The following is a 21,724-nucleotide window of genomic DNA, read 5'->3' as shown; positions in this document are numbered from 1 at the left end:
AAGTCACACAACACTTGAGGTTGTGAGTGGCAATGAGCTCTCTGTTTCTGAAACCTAATTGGTAACAAACAATAGCACGGTCCCCTATAACCAGTAGTAATTCAATGTGGATAATCATGTTCATCTGCTTTCTAAATATAATTTGGCAAAGACTATTACCAAGGGGAACATCCCTAATTTATTACTGTTATATCCTGTGTTTATACAAAGAGCAGCAGTGATAGCATGGTTTTATACAAGACACAAGACTGATTACATTTAGTTATAGACTCTCTGATCGGCCAGAACAGGATGAAAACACAGACCGCCCATACCTTTCCATCCCCTGTGACTATGATGTGATATCAACCTAGCTTAGTCCAATCCCCACCTTTCTGACAAATATTGTCCCTCCTATCTCGCTCCCAATAACTTTGATCACACACAGACCTATGCACACAAACAAACCCACAGAGTTAAACACACACTGCAGTCAGTCAGAAGAACAATGTTTTTCATTAGTAGTAATGGTAGCGGGAAAGAGAAAGGGACAAACAGAAAGCAGGGGGAGGGATCGTTGATCTCTAAGATGTTTACATAATCCCAGGGACATGAGGTCAGCTGGTCAGGGACACAATGTTCCTCCGTCTGACTGACTACTGCTGCCGAGGATCATGGGACAGATTAAGCCCACTGAAGTGAATCACTCTGGCCTTGACCTCTGTGGTATGATCGGCGACTGGGCTGACGGTGGTCTGACTGACAGACAGCTGATCATATATGGGACACATCTCATCTCTGCGGGTCACCAGGAAGATACAAAATTAGTAGAATCGGCTATTTCAGCAACACCCGTTGCTGACAGGTGTATAAAATTGAGCACACAGCAATCTCCATAGACAAACATTGGCAGTAGAATGGCCTTACTGAAGAGCTCAGTGACTTTAAACGTGGCACCTACCACCTAAGTCAGTTCGTCAAATGTCTGCCCTCTAGTGCTGCCCTGGTCAACTGTAAGTGCTGTTATTGTGAAGTGGAAACGTCTAGGAGCAACAATGGCTCAGCCGCGAAGTGGTAGGGCACACAAGCTCAAAGAATGGGACCGCGAGTGTTGAAGCGCATAAAAATCATCTGTCCTTGGTTGCAACACTCACTACCGAGTTCCAAACTGCCTCTAGACGCAACGTCAGCACAATAACTGCTCGTCGGGAGCTTCATGTAATGGGTTTCCATGGCCGAGCAGCCACACACAAGCCTAAGATCACCATGCTCAGTGCGAAGCGTCGGCTGAAGTGGTGTAAAGCAGTGGAATAGCGTTCTCTGGAGTGATGAATCCCGCTTCACCATCTGGCAGTCCGATGGACGAATCTGGGTTTGGCAGATGCCAGGAGAACGCTACCTTTCTGAATGCATAGTGCAAACTGTACAGTTTGGTGGAGGAGGAATAATGGTCTGGGGCTGTTTTTCATGGTTCAGGCTAGGCCCCTTAATTCCAGTGAAGGGTAATGTTAATGATACAGCAATGACATTCTTCCAACTTTGTGGCAACAGTTTGGAGAAGGCCCTTTCCTGTTTCCGCATGACAATGCCCCGTGTGCAAAGTGAGGTCCATACAGAAATTGTTTTGTCGAGATCAGTGTTGAAGAACTGGACTGGCCTGCACAGAGCCCTGACCTCAACCCCATCGAACACCTTTGGGATTAATTGGAACGCCGACTGCGAGCCAGGTCTAATCACCCAACATCAGTGCTCGACCTCACTAATGCTCTTGTGGTTGAATGGAAGCAAGTTCACGCAGCAATGTTCCAACATCTAGTGAAAAACCTTCCCAGAAGAGTGGAGGCTGTTATAGCAGCAAAGGGGGGACCAACTCCATATCAATGCCCATGAGATGTTCGCCAAGCATACTTTTGGTCATGTAGTGTATGTTCCCCTGAAACCTCCCATTGGTAAAACAGACAGCAGGGTCCAAAGGCTATAGGCAAGGGCTAACCAAACATAAAGCAGCTAACCCTACTCAGTACACACAATACAATACAGCAACCTATCATTCTTCTTATACTGTTCAGTACACTGTCAATCAGAGAAGCCTCTGTGTGTCAGTCTCCATGCAAAAGTAGTAACCCAAGCCAAGAATAGAACAGAGATAATGTGTTATGAGTTAGATAGATGTTATAATACAGAAAAGAGAACAATGTTTGACCCAGCAACAGGGGATATTATATTACCTAATAATAGAAAATAACACTGCTTGATTGGGCTAATGTGTTCAACATACATAATATAATAGAATTCTGATAATAACAGGCTAGGGTGACAATCATAATAAATCGTTATATCTGGTATTATTACTGTCAGACAAAAGAGCCGTCAGAGAGAGGACGGAGAGAAAAGGAAAATGATCAAAGGGAGAAATACAGGGAGAATAGAGAGTTAGAGACCATCAGAGTAAGAGAGAGGTAGGGAGAGAAAAGGAGAAGAGAGAGCTAGAGACCATCAGAGTAAGAGAGAGGTAGGGAGAGAAAATGAGAATAGAGAGCTAGAGACCATCAGAGTAAGAGAGAGGTAGGGAGAGAAAAGGAGAAGAGAGAGTTAGAGACCATCAGAGTAAGAGAGAGGTAGGGAGAGAAAAGGAGAATAGAGAGCTAGAGACCATCAGAGTAAGAGAGAGGTAGGGAGAGAAAAGGAGAAGAGAGAGCTAGAGACCATCAGAGTAAGAGAGAGGTAGGGAGAGAAAAGGAGAAGAGAAAGCTAGAGACCATCAGAGTAAGAGAGAGGTAGGGAGAGAAAAGGAGAAGAGAGAGCTAGAGACCATCAGAGTAAGAGAGAGGTAGGGAGAGAAAAGGAGAAGAGAGAGCTAGAGACCATCAGAGTAAGAGAGAGGTAGGGAGAGAAAAGGAGAAGAGAGAGCTAGAGACCATCAGAGTAAGAGAGAGGTAGGGAGAGAAAAGGAGAAGAGAGAGCTAGAGACCATCAGAGTAAGAGAGAGGTAGGGAGAGAAAAGGAGAAGAGAGAGCTAGAGACCATCAGAGTAAGAGAGAGGTAGGGAGAGAAAAGGAGAAGAGAGAGCTAGAGACCATCAGAGTAAGAGAGAGGTAGGGAGAGAAAAGGAGAATAGAGAGCTAGAGACCATCAGAGTAAGAGAGAGGTAGGGAGAGAAAAGGAGAAGAGAGAGTTAGAGACCATCAGAGTAAGAGAGAGGTAGGGAGAGAAAAGGAGAAGAGAGAGCTAGAGACCATCAGAGTAAGAGAGAGGTAGGGAGAGAAAAGGAGAAGAGAGAGCTAGAGACCATCAGAGTAAGAGAGAGGTAGGGAGAGAAAAGGAGAAGAGAGAGCTAGAGACCATCAGAGTAAGAGAGAGGTAGGGAGAGAAAAGGAGAAGAGAGAGCTAGAGACCATCAGAGTAAGAGAGAGGTAGGGAGAGAAAAGGAGAAGAGAGAGCTAGAGACCATCAGAGTAAGAGAGAGGTAGGGAGAGAAAAGGAGAAGAGAGAAAAAGACCGGTAGAAGAAAGAAAGTGAGTCCTTTGAGTAGGGTCATGTCCTGGGCTGTTTGATTGTTTCATTGTTCCTGGTGTGTTCCAATTAGCAATCAGACAGATGGGGGAGGAAGAGGAGGAGGTGTCTCTATTAGATGAGAGAAACATGGTAGTCATGAGATTGTGAACTGTGAGCTTGCTATTGGTCTATTTGAAGTAATTGGTTATGTTTGGGTTAACTGATTGCAGGTGTGATTGTGACCAGCATCTCCACCTGTTATCTTAAAATGGCTGCATTTCCTGGAGCCAGGGAAAGGGCCTGGATGGTTAGCTAGCATGGTTGGTGACAAACTATGAGGCCTGGAGAGGGAAGTCAGGAACCAAAATATGGCGAATACTTGAAATTGAGAAAAAGTTGATGAAGCAACAGCTGTGCTGGAATGCGAACAATATGGGTGCTACTTCGGGAACACAAACTCTCGCATCTTTCACAGCAAAGAGCGAGGGAGTCGGGGGATGACTGGAGGAGCAATGGCGGAAGTATTGTATGATTCTTTTAGCATGAGTACAGTTGGTGAGAATGAGTGGACGATGGTGAAGAAGAGTAGACTGAAAAGGGCTAAAGCTGGAAATGAACAGCAGTTTATGGTTAGTGCGATTCAGAAGCAAGTATGTTTTTTTGGTTGACCTGTTTGCAGTCTCGAAGATGGTGAAGGACGAATTGGGTAAAATGGAATCGGTTTGAGTGACCAGGAGCCGTATGATGCTGATTTTATGTGTGTCAACAGCACAAAAGGAGAAGGCTCTGTGGCTTAACAAGATGTCAATGTATGATGTGGAAAGTTATGACTTTCAGAGTAGGGCACCGGTTAAAGGTGTTACCTCTGGTGTTTCGTTGGACATAGAGGCTGTGTGGATTAGGGAGAACATTCCAGGAGTGGTAGACGCACATTGATGGAATCGAGTGATCGAGGAAGGAAGGAAGGAAGGAAGGAAGGAAGGAAGGAAGGAAGGAAGGAAGGAAGGAAGGAAGGAAGGAAGGAAGGAGCAACGCCTATCGGTGTTACTGTCATTTGGTGAAGTGTTTCTCCCAACTTATGTAAATCTTGGGTATGTGAGAAATGCAGTGAGACCATATGTACCAAAGCCGTTGCAGTGTTACAATTGTAAAAAGTTTTGCAAGCATTTGTCAAAGGAATAAATATGTAGTAGTTGAAGAGTCAGATGAAGCATGTCGTTGTAATTGTGATGGGAATCACGTTCCCAGGGTGCCCTGTACGGATGAAGGTTGCAGAAGCTAGGATCAGGACCATCTAGTGAGTATAGAGGAGATGGTAGAGGATGTCCCACAGTCTGCAGTGAATGCCATGCACGAGAAGAATCCTGACATACTAATAGTGAAGAAGGTGGACTTTGTTGTGTTCATAGCGCAAGTGATAAATTGCACTAGTCATTGTGAAGGCGGCAAATAGATGTCTGGCTCTCCAGGACTTTACAGCCAAAATGTTACAGGGAGTACTGAATGAAGAGGTTCCCCATTCCCAAGTTCCTGAGCCTGTGTAGGATCTGAATAGTACAGTTTTTGTTTAAAACTCAGGGTAGTGGTGTGAATTTGGTTTGTGTATGATTGTTCATCCAAAACATTTTTTATTTTGGGGCTATTTTTTACTACCCCGTACAGTAGGAGGTAGCAATACACCTTATGAGTGTAGTCTGCCAATAAACCACAGAGAAGGGAAAGGACAGGGACAGAACTGCTGCTGTCTCCAAGTCCTTGCAAGGCTGCACCTGCCATAGGACATGTTCCTCTGCTCAGACGTTGCTGCCGTCTTACAACGCCTAGATAAGTATTTTACATATCAGATAACCACATCATATGTTATAGCAATCTGGTGCCTGACGGCACAGTCGATGATGTGGCAAGCAACCATTGGTTGATGCATGCAATGTCTGAGCAAGGGAGCATGACCATAGTCTGCAAATCTACATTTCCAGTTTGCTGTTGACAATCCTTTTTCACTCCACGTGTATTTGAAAGTGATAAATGTAAGTATTCTTTCTGAGTACAACTTATTTGGTAGCTGTGTTGGACTTGGAGACAGCCAGCAAAGGTATTGCTTGTGTTTTAATGTGTAATTGTACCTTATTTATTGCAAGAGCAGTCTTTGTTCATTTATCTCTACTTGAAGTATTGTGTGTGAAGTTTACCGTGTCTACTTTGGAGATTAGCTGTGCCTTTTGAGATGCGTTGATTATTTAAGAACAGAACATTGCATGTAAACATTGACTTGAGATTCACTGTAAATTACCTTTGAGATGTTTTCCAAGCCCACCCACTACAGACCTGTTGTGCTATTTTTAACCTTAGATCATTGTTATAAAAGTGATATTTCTATAATCCTGTGTGTGTGTATTCCATACTGGTACCCAGTTGGTTTCTATTGACCCTGCTCTATCCTAGAGCCTGTGGTTGTTACAGGAGGATAAAACAGCAGAGTAGAGCAGGGTGCAGTGACTCACTGCCCAGTCCCGTGGTGGTCTTGTGATCTCTACTCCCACTAGTCACACACACACACACACACACACACACACACACACACACACACAGAAAGAGGCTTCGACCGGTGCAGAAACACAACGTGGTGTGGTATACTGCGTCTGTGCGTGCGTCTGCGTGACTGCATCTGTGTATGAAGTGAAACATACCCCATACTCTCATTATCTAACCTTCACTGCACCTAAACCCTACCACACAACCCCCTAATACCTTGCCTTGAGAGAATCTCAATTGCATATTCCTCTCTCCTCGCCTCCTTCTCAAAACCCCTTGGAAGAGAAGGTAGCTTTCTAATCCAGTAGGTTTTGAGAAGGAGAGAGGACGTGAGGAGTATGCAATTGAGATTCTCCACTTGACTTCCTCATACTGTCCTCATTAACCCCCACTTTCACTTTCTGGTTTAAGCAGTGGTTGTCTGAGAACAAACACAACAAGAACAAGCCAAACAAACTCTCAATCAGCCCAGTCAGGAAGACAGGAAGGAAGATAAAGAACATCAGTACAGATAAAACATGGTAGTAAAACCAACATTTGTATTGTAGTCCAATGTATCATTCTGTAGAACGATAATCTATTCCAATGATTCCTTCGGGCTTTGAAAACAAAATGTTATCACACTAAAGGTCTACCATACTGTACTGTAGCACACCATGAATGACTGAAAGGGTGTGAAATGCATGAAAGAGGTAATGTATAGTGGATCGTAACACAGGCGTGTGCTCTATGACCTAGTTTAGATGGAGGACAGACTAGCTGATCTGTGGAGAAACAGAATGAAAGAATCACCTGCGTCAGCAGCAAAGTGCTGGAATGTCCCCTATAGACAGACGATAGACAGACGAAGAAAGGCAAGGAGGATGAAAACGGAAGTGCGGTGTGTGTGTGTGACAAAAATATCCTGTCACGTTTGAATATCACAAGTAATTCCAGGAAACCATCACACAACTGTTTGTGTCATTTGGTGATTGGGCCTATTTTACATACACATTTCAACATTTCACACATTCCTTTTTCACAACTGCTTGTGCTTCCTGATCCACAATATTACATTACAGCAGGGGTATTCAACTGGGGGTCTGCATTTTTTTTCCTAAGATAAATAATAGCATTTTTTTTGTTAATGTTTTTTATGAGTAAATCAAATCAAATTGTATTTGTCACATGCGCCGAATACAACAGGTGTAGACCTTACAGTGAAATGCTTACTTACAAGCCCTTAACAAACAATGCAGTTTTAAGAAAATATTGCCAATATCAGTAACATCAGTAATATAACGGTTAGCCCATAATCATATACACATAATTCATTAAGTATTTCAAACACTGAACCTGAATCTGCCAGAAGGTCAATGCACTGAAATACTGATTGGTAAGAATATGTCAGATGTACTGCTGTAATAATGAGGATGTGCTGTTTCCTGTTGGTGCTTTTGATGACATTATCTGAGGCTCTCAGACAAGCAAACCCACAGCTGAATGTTGCCAGACAAAACAAGTTTGCCTAAGTACACTAGAATGAACAGAACAGTAATTTTTTGGTCCCATGATGGGCTCTTCACTGAAATAGAGTGATTAATTTTGTATTTCTTTGCAGGAAGTCATCCATGTATTATTTAATGCCAATGACGTGTCCATATTTCTATGTCTCTATATAATAATAATAATACCCATCAAAGACATCACATTTTTCATTGAGACAGTGAGATTTCAGTGAGATTATGAAAAAACGGACCTACACTGTACTGTGGGCTACTCTATGTAAACTGGAAACCACATATCCTGAGGCTGCATTTATTGTAGCTGGGGATTTTAACAAGGCTAATCTGAAAACAATGCTCCCTAAATTTTATCAGCATATCGAATGCGCGACCCAGGCTGGCAAAACCCTGGATCATTGTTATTCTAACTTCCGTGACGCATATAAAGCCCTCCCCCGCTCTCCTTTCGGAAAAGCTAACCATGACTCCATTTGTTGCTCACAGCCTATCGACAGAAACTAAAACAGGAAGCGCCCGTGCTCAGGTCTGTTCAACGCTGGTCCGAACAATCGGATTCCACGCTTCAAGGTTGCTTCAATCACGTGGACTGGCATATGTTCCGCATAGCGTCAGACAATAACATTGATGAATACGCTGATTCGGTGAGCGAGTTTATTAGCAAGTGCATAGGTGATGTACCCACATTGTCTATTAAAACATTCCCCAACCAGAAACCGTGAATTGATGGCAACATTTACGCAAAACTGAAAGCGCGAACCACTGCTTTTAATCAGGGCAAGGTCACAGGAAACATGACCGATAACAAACAGTGTAGGTATTCCCTCCACAAGACAATCAAACAATCTAAGCATCAGTATAGAGACAAAGTAGAGCCACAATTCAACAGTTCAGACATGAGAGGTGTGTGGCAAGGTCTACAGTCAATCACAGACTACAAAAGGAAAACCAGCCCCGTCGCAGACCACAATGTCTTGCTCCCAGACAAATTAAACAACTTCTTTGCTATCTTTGACACAGCACGCTACAAAACCTGTGGGCTCTCCTTCACTGCATACAACGTGAGTAAAACATTTAAAAGGGTTGACCATCGCAAGGCTGCCGGCCCAGACGGCATCCCCAGCCGAGTCCTCAGAGCATCCGCAGACCAGCTGGCTGGTGTGTTTACGGACATATTCAATCAATCCGTATCCCAGTTTGCTGTTCCCACATACTTCAAATCAAATTTATTTATATAGCCCTTCGTACATCAGCTGATATCTCAAAGTGCTGTACAGAAACCCAGCCTAAAACCCCAAACAGCAAGCAATGCAGGTGTAGAAGCACGGTGGCTAGGAAAAACTCCCTAGAAAGGCCAATACCTAGGAAGAAACCTAGAGAGGAACCAGGCTATGTGGTGTGGCCAGTCCTCTTCTGGCTGTGCCGGGTGGAGATTATAACAGAACATGGCCAAGATGTTCAAATGTTCATAAATGACCAGCATGGTCGAATAATAATAAGGCAGAACAGTTGAAACTGGAGCAGCAGCACAGTCAGGTGGAAGTTGAAACTGGAGCAGCAGCATGGCCAGGTGGACTGGGGACAGCAAGGAGTCATCATGTCAGGTAGTCCTGGGGCATGGTCCTAGGGCTCAGGTCAGTTGAAACTGGAACAGCAGCATGGCCAGGTGGACTGGGGACAGCAAGGAGTCATCATGTCAGGTAGTCCTGGGGCATGGTCCTAGGGCTCAGGTCCTCCGAGAGAGAGAAAGAAAGAGAGAAGGAGAGAATTAGAGAACGCACACTTAGATTCACACAGGACACCGAATAGGACAGGAGAAGTACTCCAGATATAACAAAATGACCCCAGCCCCCCGACACATAAACTACTGCAGCATAAATACTGGAGGCTGAGACAGGAGGGGTCAGGAGACACTGTGGCCCCATCCGAGGACTTCAAGAGGGCCACCATTGTTCCTTTTCCCAAGAAAGTGAAGGTAACTGAGCTAAATGACTATCGTCCCGTAGCACTCACTTCCGTCATCATTAAGTGCTTTGAGAGACTAGTCAAGGACCATATCACCTCCACCCTCCCTGACACCCTAGACCCACTCCAATTTTCTTAACGCCCCAATAGGTCCACAGACGACGCAATCGCAATCACACGGCACACTAACCCGTCCGGACATGAGGAATACCTATGTAAGAATGCTGTTCATCGACTACAGCTCAGCATTTAACACCATAGTACCCTCCAAACTCGTCAGTAAGCTCGAGACTCTGGGTCTCAACCCCGCCCTGTGCAACTGGGTACTGGACTTCCTGACGGGCAACCCCCAGGTGGTGAGGGTAGGTAACAACATCTCCACCCCGCTGATCCTCAACACTGGGGCCCCACAAGGGTGCGTTCTTAGCCCTCTCCTGTACTCCCTGTTCACCCACGACTGCGTGGCCATGCACACCTCCAACTCAATCATCAAGTTTGCAGACAACACTACAGTGGTAGGCTTGATTACCAACAACCACGAGATGGCCTACAGGGAGGAGGTGAGGGCCCTCGGAGTGTGGTGTCAGGAAAATAACCTCACACTCAATGTCAACAAAACAAAGGAGATGATCGTGGACAGCAGAGGGAGCAGCCCCCTATCCACATCGATGGGACAGTAGTGGAGAAGGTGGAAAGTTTTAAGTTCCTCGGCGTACACATCACGGACAAACTGAAATGGTCCACCCACACAGACAGCGTGGTGAAGAAGGCGCAGCAGCGCCTCTTCAACCTCAGGAGGCTGAAGAAATTCTGCTTGTCACCAAAAACACTCACAAACTTTTACAGATGCACAATCGAGAGCATCGTGTCGGGCTGTATCAAACCCTGGTACAGCAACTGCTCCGCCCACAACCATAAGGCTCTCCAGAGGGTAGTGAGGTCTGCAACGTATCACCGGGGGCAAACTACCTGCCCTCCAGGACACCTACACCACCCGATGTCACAGGAAGGCCAAAAAGATAATCAAGGACAACATCCACCCGAGCCTCTGCCTGTTCACCCCACTATCATCCAGAAGGTGAGGTCAGTACAGGTGCATCAAAGCAGGGACCGAGAGACTGAAAAACAACTTCTATCTCAAGGCCATCAGACTGTTAAACAGCCATCACTAACATTGAGTGGCTGCTGCCAACACACTGACTCATCTCCAGCCACTTTAATAATGAAAAATTGTTGTAATAAATGTATAACTAGCCACTTTAAACAATGCCACTTTATATAATGATTACTTTGCTGTTGTTCTGGGATTGATTTGTACTTTTGCACCAAAGTACGTTCATCTCTAGGAGACAGAACGCGTCTCCTTCCTGAGCAGTATGATGGCTGCATGTTTCCATGGTGTTTATACTTGTGTACTATTGTTTGTACAGATGAACGTGGTACCGTCAGGCGTTTCGAAATTGCTCCCAAGGATGAACCAGACTTGTGAAGGTCTACAATATTTATCTGAGGTCTTGGCTGATTTATTTTGATTTTCCCATGATGTCAAGCAAAGAGGCAGTGAGTTTGAAGGTAGGGCTTGAAATACATCCACAGGTACACCTCCAATTGACTGAAATTATGTCAATTAGCCTATCAGAAACTTCTAAAGCCATGACATCATTATCTGGAATTTTCCAAAGGCACAGTCAGCAAAGTGTATGTTAACTTCTGACCCACTGGAATTGTGATACAGTGAATTATAAGTTAAATAGTCTGTCTGGAAGCAATTGTTGGAAAAATGACTTGTCATGCACGAAGTACTTGTCATAACAAAGACTTGTCAAACCATGGTTTGTTAACAAGACATTTGTGGAGTGGTTGAAAATCAAGTTTTAATGACTCCAACCTAAGTGTATGTCACGGCTTTCTTCCTGTGAAGGAGAGGTGGACCAAAACGCAGCATGGTTATAGTTCATGGTTCTTTAATAAGAAAACTCAAACAAACTAGAAAACAATAACCGTGAAAACCGTAACAGTCCTAACTTGTGCATAAAACACAAAGACAGGAAACAATCACCCACAAAATACCCAAAGAATATGGCTGCCTAAATATGGTTCCCAATCAGAGACAACGAAAAACACCTGCCTCTGATTGAGAACCAATCTAGGCAACCACAGACTTACCTAGACACCTAAACTGAACACAACCCCATAAATCTACAAGAAACCCTAGACAAGACAAAACACATAAATCACCCATGTCACACCCTGTCCTGACCAAAATAATAAAGAAAACAAAGATAACTAAGGCCAGGGCGTGACAGTGTATGTAAACTTCCGACTTCAACTGTACATGTACATATTGTCGCGCCCTGACCTTAGAGAACCTTTTTATTTCTCTATTTGGTGAGGTTGGGTGTGATGTGGGGTGGGCATTCTATGTTTTGTATTTCTTTGGTTTTGGCCTCGTGGTTCCCAAATCAGAGGCAGCTGTCTATCGTTGTCTCTGATTGGGAATCATACTTAGGTAGCCTGTTTTCCCCACCTATGTTGTGGGATCTTGTTTTTTTTTTTTGTTGCTCTGTGAAGCTGGCAGAACGGGACGTTTGTTGTTTTTGTTTGGTGTTCTAAGTATTAAAGATCATGAACACTTACCACGCTGCACCTTGGTCTACTTTTTCAGACGATCGTCACACATATTACCTAAATTAGCTTAGCTAACCGGTCCCCGCACATGACTCTGTACCAGTACCACCTGTATATAGCCTCACTACTGTTATTTTTACTGTTTTTGGGGGGGTTGGGGGGTGTTCTTTCTCTACTTATCTATTGTTTACCTAATAACAATTTTTTTCCTTAAATTGCATCGTTGGTTAGGGCTTGTAAATAAGCATTTCACTGTAAGGTTGTATTCGGCGCACGTGACAAACTTTGATTTGATTAAGAATAATGGTGGAAAATGTAAGCAGAGTGAGCTGTATGTTGGATCGAATACAGGAGAAATTATGAATCTGTTAAAGATGATTTTGTGATGGCGTGACATTTTTGGAAAAAGTGGATAGTTATCTTTTGGCTGATCCATGTGTGGTTTCAGGGTTAGTGAAAACAGAGTTGGGTGTTGTGGAATCGGTGAAGGTAACCAGAAATGGTCTTGTGATAATTATTTGTGTTTCTGCTGGTCAGAGGGAGCAGGCAGTCCGTGTCAAGCGAATGGGGACAAGTGATGTAAATTGTTATGATTTCAAGAAAAGGGCACCATTGAAAGGAGTGATTACTGGGGTAGTGGTGAATGTGAAAGTTGACCAACTGAAAGGGAAGGTTCCTGGTATTTGTGATGCTCGTCGTTTGGTGCGATGCAGACAGGGTGGCGTGAATGGTGAAACAGAAAAGTCGTTGTCTGTTATTTTTAGTTTTTTGCTGAATACATTACGTTGTTACAGGTGTCAAGCTTATGGGCTTGTGGCAGCTGTGTGTAGGAGGGAGATTCCTAGGTGTGAGAAGTGTGCAGAGGGGCATGAGACAAAGGAATGTGTAGCATTGGGGAAATAAGCTGTATGTGTTTATTGTAGTGGTGCCCATGTGGCTGGGGATCAGAAATGTCCGGTGTGAGAGAAGCAGGTCGAGGTTTCCGGGGTTAGAGTAGTGCAAAAGTTGTTGTGTTCTGAGGTTGTGAAGAAAGTAGAGGAAGATGGGTCAATGTGGAGGGGTCCTGAGAGGAGTGGTGTGAGTAGTAGATCTCTACCAGTACAGAGGAATAGGCCAACAAGTGATATGTTTCAGTAAGATTGGATGTTTTTGTTGCATTTATAGCAATGGTTATCAACTGTACTGTAGAGATGGAATGTAAGTTGCAGAAAATTGAGGTTGTGGTGGCAGCTGCAGAGAAGTATTTAGGTGTACGAGACTTGGCATTAGAAGAGTTACAGAGTGTTTTGAGTGATGGTGTCAGATCCTTTCAGGCTGTAGGACTTGATAGATTTAAATAGTGGAGTATGGTGGTGTGTGTTTAATGAGCTTAAGGTTAGATGTTAGGGTATTTGTTGATTTATTATTATTATTTTTTGTATTATTATTTTTTAAGCAAAGTATAAGGGAGTTATACTCCAGTCGAGTACGTTGCGGTAATGAAACATTTATTGGATGCCGTTAACCATTGAAAAAGCGTTAGTTCCGGTCTACTTAACTGGGTGTGACACCAATGCAATAGTAGCTGGGTCTGGTATTATTTATTTCATTGAACCAGGGAAAAAAACGATTGTGTGTCTCGCTTCCTCTTCCGTCTCTGTTGGAGCGCTTGTGTCAAATATTTGTATAACTAAACCAAGATAGACCACTGCTTGTCGTTTCCAATAGGAACAAATGAGTCATAGTGGGCAGACCAAGCAAGGATGGGGGCAGAGCCAAGCACGCATTAGCGATATCCATTTGCGCGTTCTAGTTTAAAGTAGCATATTTCCCGTAAGGGAACGCCTACTCTGTGAAGTGCGCGTGTGCAATAATTCAATTAGCCTTTGCACTCCTAAACAGCGCGATTTCTACGTTTGCAAGGGGTAAGGTCTAGAAAACTTAGCCCACCCTGTTCATAACCGATTTTGGGAACAGAAAACCGCATTAAAGATCAAATGTTTAATCGCTGAGGAAATGTGCAGAATGTCGACCAAAATCCACCTCGTTTCCTCTTCTTCCGCTGCGCGCCATTAGGCTTCTTCTCGCTACCAGATTTGGTAGTGAGTAGGAACGTCAACCGGATGCTTCACATTTATACATCCAGTGAAATATCTGTTTCATTGTTCTATCTTTGCTTGTGTAGTGTTGACGTGTCTCTAACGCGCTTTCTTTCTCAGCTGTAGAGCATTTCGCCGGTAGTCAACGAAAACTGGAGAGACCTATTGACACATAAGGACCACACACTCAAAGATCGTAACGCTTGGGAAATCATCATGGGCAGTGAGTATCCCCCAGACTAAAGTAGTTAGCTAAAGTAAAGGACGATTTCACATAATCGGGGAACTTTTGATGAATCCGATGCAGGCTATGTCATTTTTCAATGATTGGATCTAAGGCCATTTTCATTGTAGCTAGAGCTAACTGTTAGCTAGCTGGATGACAAGTGGTCTTTGTTTCACGCATATTTTAACTCCTGTCTTTAACAGCAATGCCTGCAAGAAAATGGCTAGTTTTGTCAGTTGTCAAGAAACGGAAGTTTAAAAGAGCTAGCTAGTTAGCCAGCTAACGCGTTAGTTAGCAAGTGACACTAATAGCTAACGTTAGCTAGCTTGCTAACGTTAGCTGTACAGATGTTAACTACTTTTTATTATGTCCAGTCAGCTAACGTTACATTGATATCATATCAACCAGTGTTACATGGTAATTGATATATCGGAGTATGATAACTGCTGCATGCTAGTTAACATGTAACGTTATCTAGATAGTATAGTTAACGTTAGCTATATTGGATGCAGACCGACACATCCAGATTAGTGATGACGACGCTTAGCTAACAGCCGATGTTTGACACAGGTTTAAATATCTCGTATCATAAGCAGTACATGTTTACTGAAACACATTTGCTGATATGCTAAATGTTTTACATTGGATTAACAATTGTGTATAGAAAGATCTGTTTTCATAGTGAATTCGCTTAGTTTATAGCCAAAGATCTAACCCGCTATGCATGTACCGCTATGCCACGTCCCCCTATACATTGTTAGGTCATTCACTGGCCTTGATTTATGTTTATTATGGCGAGTCTATTGAATAACATCCCTCCTTTTGTCTGTTTTCAGTCAAATTCCTGGAGGTAATAAAGCCGTTCTGCGCAGTATTACCTGAAATCCAGAAACCTGAAAGAAAGGTACAGTATTTTACTTTCAACTGTATAAACCTCTGTTGTTCCTGCTGTCATTGTTGCTTCCATGTCTCACTGTAATTGCATTGTTCAACAGATCCAGTTCAGAGAGAAGGTACTATGGACAGCCATCACTCTCTTCATTTTCCTTGTCTGCTGCCAGGTAAATATCTGATGTATTGTTCACACACACTTTTTTTCTAGCATTTTAATAGAGTAGAATAAAAACTCACTCCTGAACGTCTGTCACCTATCCTCCAGATTCCCCTTTTTGGCATAATGTCCTCAGACTCTGCAGATCCCTTCTACTGGATGAGAGTCATTCTGGCCTCCAACAGAGGTGGGTTGTCACTTTTGCAATGTAGAGACAACAAGTGAATAAATGAATGTCTCTGTGAATTGATACATCAATCAAGGGACATGGCAATGAATGAGTCAATTAGTAACTGTGTGAATTGATAGTGTTGAGTGAATGATGAATTGATCAATAGGAGTGATCATTTTATCTCTGACTTGAGTGGGTAGTTGGTATTATTTCTGATTGAATTGCTGAACAACTCTATGGCTCTGCTCTCCTGTTAACCTACCCTGGGTCTCTCCTGTCCATCCAGGTACCCTGATGGAGCTGGGAATCTCTCCCATAGTCACCTCCGGCCTAATCATGCAGCTCCTGGCCGGAGCTAAGATCATTGAGGTGGGAGACACCCCCAAAGACCGGGCCCTCTTCAACGGAGCACAGAAATGTAAGACCACAAGCCACACTTCTTGTTCCTAGTTTGATCTAATTCTGTCAAGTTTAAGCATTACTGTGAATGAGGCCATATAATTTTTAACCCATTGCTATCTCCTACAGTGTTTGGTATGATCATCACCATTGGTCAGGCCATCGTGTATGTGATGACTGGAATGTACGGAGACCCCTCCGATATGGGCGCTGGGATCTGTCTGCTCATCATCATCCAGGTGAGCCCTCTCCACCCCTCTGTCATATTCTTATCCCCCCTTGATCCAATACTCCTTTCTTGCTACCTTTTCAGAGGTTATCACTATGAATCTGTAAGTGATTGGATAATTTAAAGCGAAGTTCACATCCACAAAAGGTACAGTGGGGCAAAAAAGTATTTAGTCAGCAAGTGTGCAAGTTCTCCCACTTAAAAAGATGAGAGGTCTGTAATTTTCATCATAGGTACACTTCAACTATGACAGACAAAATTAGAAGAAAAAAATCCAGAAAATCACATTGTAGGATTTTTGTAATGAATTTATTTGCAAATTATGGTGGAAAATAAGTATTTGGTCACCTACAAACAAGCAAGATTTCTGGCTCTCACAGACCTTCTTTAAGAGGCTCCTCTGTCCTCCACTTGTTACCTGTATTAATGGCACCTGTTTGAACTTGTTATCAGTATAAAAGACACCTGCCCACAACCTCAAACAGTCACACTCCAAACTCTACTATGGCCAAGACCAAAGAGCTGTCAAAGGACACCAGAAGCAAAATTGTAGAGCTGCGCCAGGCTGGGAAGACTGAATCCGCAATAGGTAAGCAGCTTGGTTTGAAGAAATCAACTGTGGGAGCAATTATTAGGAAATGGAAGACATACAAGACCACTGATAATCTCCCTCGATCTGGGGCTCCACGCAAGATCTCACCCCGTGGGGTCAAAATGATCACAAGAACGGTGAGCAAAAATCCCAGAACCACACGGGGGAACCTAGTGAATGACCTGCAGAGAGCTGGGATCAAAGTAACAAAGCCTACCATCAGTAACACACTACGCCGCCAGGGACTCAAATCCTGCAGTGCCAGACGTGTCCCCCTGCTTAAGCCAGTACATGTCCAGGCGCGTCTGAAGTTTGCTAGATATCATTTGGATGATCCAGAAGAAGATTGGGAGAATGTCAGATGAAACCAAAATATAACTTTTTGGTCAGAACTCGTCGTGTTTGGAGGACAAAGAATGCTGAGTTGCATCCAAAGAACACCATACCTACTGTGAAGCATGGGGGTGGAAACATCATACTTTGGGGCTGTTTTTCTGCAAAGGGACCAGGACGACTGATCCGTGTAAAGGAAAGAATGAATGGGGCCATGTATCGTGAGATTGAGTGAAAACCTCCTTCTATCAGCAAGGGCATTGAAGATGAAACGTGGCTGGGTCTTTCAGCATGACACTGATCCCAAACACACCGCCTGGGCAATGAAGAAGTGGCTTTGTAAGAAGCATTTCAAGGTCCTGGAGTGGCCTAGCCAGTCTCCAGATCTCAACCCCATAGAAAATCTTTGGAGGGAGTTGAAAGTCCGTGTTGCCCAGCAACAGCCCCAAAACATCACTGCTCTAGAGGAGATCTGCATGGAGGAATGGGCCAAAATACCAGCAACAGTGTGTGAAAACCTTGTGAAGACTTACAGAAAACGTTTGACCTCTGTCATTGCCAACAAAGGGTATTCATTAAAAATCCTACAATGTGATTTTCTGGATTTATTTTCCTGATTTTGTCTGTCATAGTTGAAGTGTACCTATGATGGAAAGTACAGGCCTCTCATCTTTTTAAGTGGGAGAACTTGCACAATTGGTGGCTGACTAAATACTTTTTTGCCCCACTGTCTATTTAAAGGAAGTCAAACAGGGCTCCAGTGTGAGTGGTTTGTCTCGGTCTCTAACCCACCTGTCTCCCCCTCCAGCTGTTTGTGGCAGGTCTAATCGTGCTGCTGCTGGATGAGCTGCTGCAGAAGGGTTATGGGCTGGGCTCTGGTATCTCCCTGTTCATTGCCACCAACATCTGTGAGACAATTGTCTGGAAGGCCTTCAGCCCCACCACTGTCAACACTGGCAGAGGTAAGACACCAGAGCAGACAACTGTGGGAGAAGGACCGCAGGTCTCACGGGCTAAACTGAGGCATTGAAACTGATGTGCCCTGTTTTGGTGTACATTTAGGACAGACTTACTAATTTCCACTATCAGAGATAATACCTGTTTATATGCAAGTGGTAATTTCACAAGACCAACTATGGCTCCTATAGATTGACTTGGCCTTGAGAAGAACCCCAGGGCTCAAGGTTAGTTTAGGTGGCCTCTAGATGTGAGGCTGATGTTTTAGTCTCTTGTGTTTAGGTACAGAGTTTGAGGGAGCCATCATTGCCCTCTTCCACCTGCTGGCCACGCGAACAGACAAAGTGCGCGCCCTGAGAGAGGCTTTCTACCGCCAGAACCTGCCAAATCTTTTGAACCTCCTCGCCACCGTTTTCGTCTTTGGTGTAGTCATATACTTCCAGGTCAGTAACTGTCTTTCTTCCTTTAAACCTGTTAAAGAACACATTTGTTATTGTCAGAAAACAACACAATGCATACTTTATTTTTAACCTTTCTTATTAATGACCATTTAGACACTATATATTTATGATGTGGGTATGTTCTACCCTCTCTTACAATGTCTCTCTTCCACCCATCTCTCTACAGGGCTTCAGGGTGGACCTGCCCATCAAGTCTGCCCGTTACCGTGGCCAGTACAACACTTATCCCATCAAGCTCTTCTACACCTCCAACATTCCCATCATCCTCCAGTCTGCCCTCGTGTCCAACCTGTACGTCATCTCTCAGATGCTCTCCACTCGCTTCAGTGGCAACTTCCTGGTTAACCTGCTGGGCACCTGGTCTGTAAGTACACACCATTTCTCTGAATTACCATGTCCGAACTCTAAACTCAAGGTTTGTCACATTAACAGCCCCACAGTACCCTGAACATAAGTCACTGTTACTAGCTGGCTACCATCCGGTATTCATCCCTGCACCTTAGAGACTGCTGCCCTATGTACATAGTCATTGAACACTTGTCACTTTAATAATGTTTAAATACTGTTTTACACACTTCATGTGTGTATACACTATTTTATAGTCAAGGCTCATCGTATATAACTACTGTTGTACACACCTTTCTATATACTGTCCATAATGTCTATACATACAGTATATATTTATATTCTGGACTCTGAGATTGCTCATTCTAATATTCCTGAATTCCTTTTTATTTTGGAGATTTGCGTGTATTGTTAGGTATTACTGCACTGTTGGAGCTAGGAACATACACCTGTGATAATGTGTACACGACCAATCAAATCTGATTCGATTTGAACATATCGAGCAACACAGAATGTATAAGCTGACCAGACTTGTGTGTTTGTAGGACACATCGTCAGGCGGTCCAGCTCGTGCCTACCCAGTGGGTGGGCTCTGTTACTACTTCTCTCCCCCGGAGTCGTTTGGCTCGGTCCTAGACGACCCCATCCACGCTGCCATCTACATCTGCTTCATGCTGGGATCCTGTGCCTTTTTCTCCAAGACCTGGATCGAGGTGTCTGGCTCTTCTGCCAAAGATGTAAGTCCTTCTACCATATGTCCTGTACATTTGTTGGACTATGTAATCATAAATTAATCATTTTGATGTAGGAATCTCCTAAAATGTCTACGGCATTTCAGGATGGCATGTTTCAGAGGACCTGTACATGTTATGTAATGTAATCCATGAGTGTGTGTTTGCTCTCCCAGGTGGCTAAGCAGCTAAAGGAGCAGCAGATGGTGATGAGGGGTCACAGAGAGACCTCTATGGTTCATGAACTCAACAGGTAAACTATCTTAGTCAAAACTCTAACCTTTTAGCCATAACAATCCATGTCTTAATTTAACAGGGTTTAATATTACACTTTTCCAAACATGCTTTCTTCAGGTAATGATTGGTGCACTACTACTTGAGTTTGCCTTCTGTATCAAGCTGAAATCTTGCCTCTGTGCTTTCCAGGTACATCCCCACAGCGGCGGCCTTTGGTGGTCTCTGTATCGGCGGTCTATCTGTCATGGCGGACTTCCTGGGTGCTATTGGCTCTGGTACGGGTATCCTGCTGGCCGTCACCATCATTTACCAGTACTTTGAGATATTCGTCAAGGAGCAGAGTGAAGTGGGCAGCATGGGAGCCCTGCTCTTCTAGTCCGACACCTGGCTGCAACACCTGTGACGAAGCAACCGTCTTAATGGACATGGACATGCCCCAGATCAGACCAAGTCCTACAAAACTCTTATTATTCACATTATTTTATGTCCATTTACATTTTTTTTTATCTGCACAATGAATCTGTTCTCTCCTGTGTCATTTTCCGGATGCTTTCTGGCATCTCCCCTGACATGGCCTACAGGAGGTTCAGCCCAAACAGAATTGTGTGTGTATTGAAGTGGTGGGACTGACTACATCCTGACATTCACAACACTCTGATCAACCGCTCTGTAACAGTTTGCCTGAGACTGGTTAGCCTCCTCAGGGTCATCTGAAGTGTTTCATATCTATTAAAATGGTCTGATCCACAAGCATTTATGAGGGGGCGGGGGTGTTGTTCCTTTTCAGACTGCGACAACAGCTCTGTAGTATACAAGCATGTATACTGCACTGGGATGAGGGAAGTCCCTCATCCCAGTGCTGGGCTGATGTCATACAACCAACACAGTATACATAGGAACGCTTTGGTTTTCTGGTTAAATTCCATCACCTCAATTACCTGGAGGATATAGGCATGAATGTAGAGTGTACCTTCACAACTGGGCTCTTTAGTATGTTTAATTTTGAGTGGCCATCAGATTTTGACCTGATGGCCACTCATTTCACTGATTGAGTAGCAAGGGAAGGTTTGGTCAAGACTCTGAATATAACCATGTTTGTCCGCCAGACATGTGACTGTTTAAAGCCGCGCTCCAATAATACTGTAGGATCAGAAAGTTGAGCGTAGGGCTCTTAGAATGTGGTGCAGCTTTGTCAAGTGTTTACTTTTTATTAAAGTGTGCATTGGAAGAGTTATCAAGTGAACCACTCATAGGTCCTCTGTTGAAACTGGGCTGAAGGGAGGTGGTGTACGTTTAGGGAGATGTAATCGTACTTATATGCCACATTCATACCTTTTTGCCCATTTTGTTGGGTGAGGAAAGATTGGTTTTTTTTGTCTGCTTTGAGCATGACTGTATTAAACACTTTCACACCGTGAATTTTGGTTCTGTATATACACCAAGCATTGAATTCATCTACAGTGTAAAATAACAGGGTTTTTTTTATATGTAAAAATGCTGTTCTGAACAAATGTATTCTGGGAAGAAAAAAAATAATTCTCAATAAAAACTCATTTTGGGGAAAGTTTTAGTTTTTTCTTTGAGTGAAGACTAGAGATTTTCTTCTTCTCTGAAAGTTTCAGCGTTTCTAGCCATTCTGTACCTTTCAGCTCATGTTGCTGGCCTAATGTACATTTTGTTACGAGTCCTATTTAATATGCACTTGGGGGGGGATCACAGCCACATCACATCTTCTGATTTCATATTTAATCTAATCATATAAATCCACAACAGTGTGAATCTGATCACTGGGAAATATACACACTCAGATAG

General features: G+C 43.6%; 1 protein-coding gene across 6 annotated transcripts; it reads left to right on the top strand.

Annotated features, from left to right (window-relative positions):
* The first annotated feature begins 5,408 nt into the window (after positions 1-5,408).
* Positions 5,409-21,476, top strand: LOC109891166 (protein transport protein Sec61 subunit alpha-like). 6 transcript variants are annotated; one of them, XM_020483503.2, is made up of 13 exons: positions 5,409-5,501; positions 14,300-14,402; positions 15,242-15,309; positions 15,401-15,466; positions 15,565-15,643; positions 15,915-16,046; positions 16,157-16,266; positions 17,990-18,143; positions 18,421-18,581; positions 18,766-18,963; positions 19,490-19,681; positions 19,852-19,928; positions 20,102-21,476. In XM_020483503.2, the coding sequence occupies exons 2-13, from the start codon at positions 14,396-14,398 to the stop codon at positions 20,286-20,288; spliced, it is 1,431 nt and encodes a 476-aa protein (XP_020339092.1). In that variant the 5' UTR covers positions 5,409-5,501; positions 14,300-14,395; the 3' UTR covers positions 20,289-21,476. The 6 variants fall into 6 exon arrangements, with proteins under 6 accessions (XP_020339092.1, XP_031681084.1, XP_031681083.1 ...); XM_031825224.1 differs by lacking the exon at positions 5,409-5,501 and adding an exon at positions 13,130-13,178; XM_031825223.1 differs by lacking the exon at positions 5,409-5,501 and adding an exon at positions 13,141-13,234.
* Positions 21,477-21,724: the final 248 nt, after the last annotated feature.

Source organism: Oncorhynchus kisutch, linkage group LG5, assembly GCF_002021735.2.
Source record: "Oncorhynchus kisutch isolate 150728-3 linkage group LG5, Okis_V2, whole genome shotgun sequence".
Taxonomy (NCBI): Eukaryota; Metazoa; Chordata; class Actinopteri; order Salmoniformes; family Salmonidae; genus Oncorhynchus; species Oncorhynchus kisutch.
The sequence above is the reverse complement of the archived record's forward strand: the minus strand, read 5'-3'. Positions and strand labels throughout refer to the sequence as shown.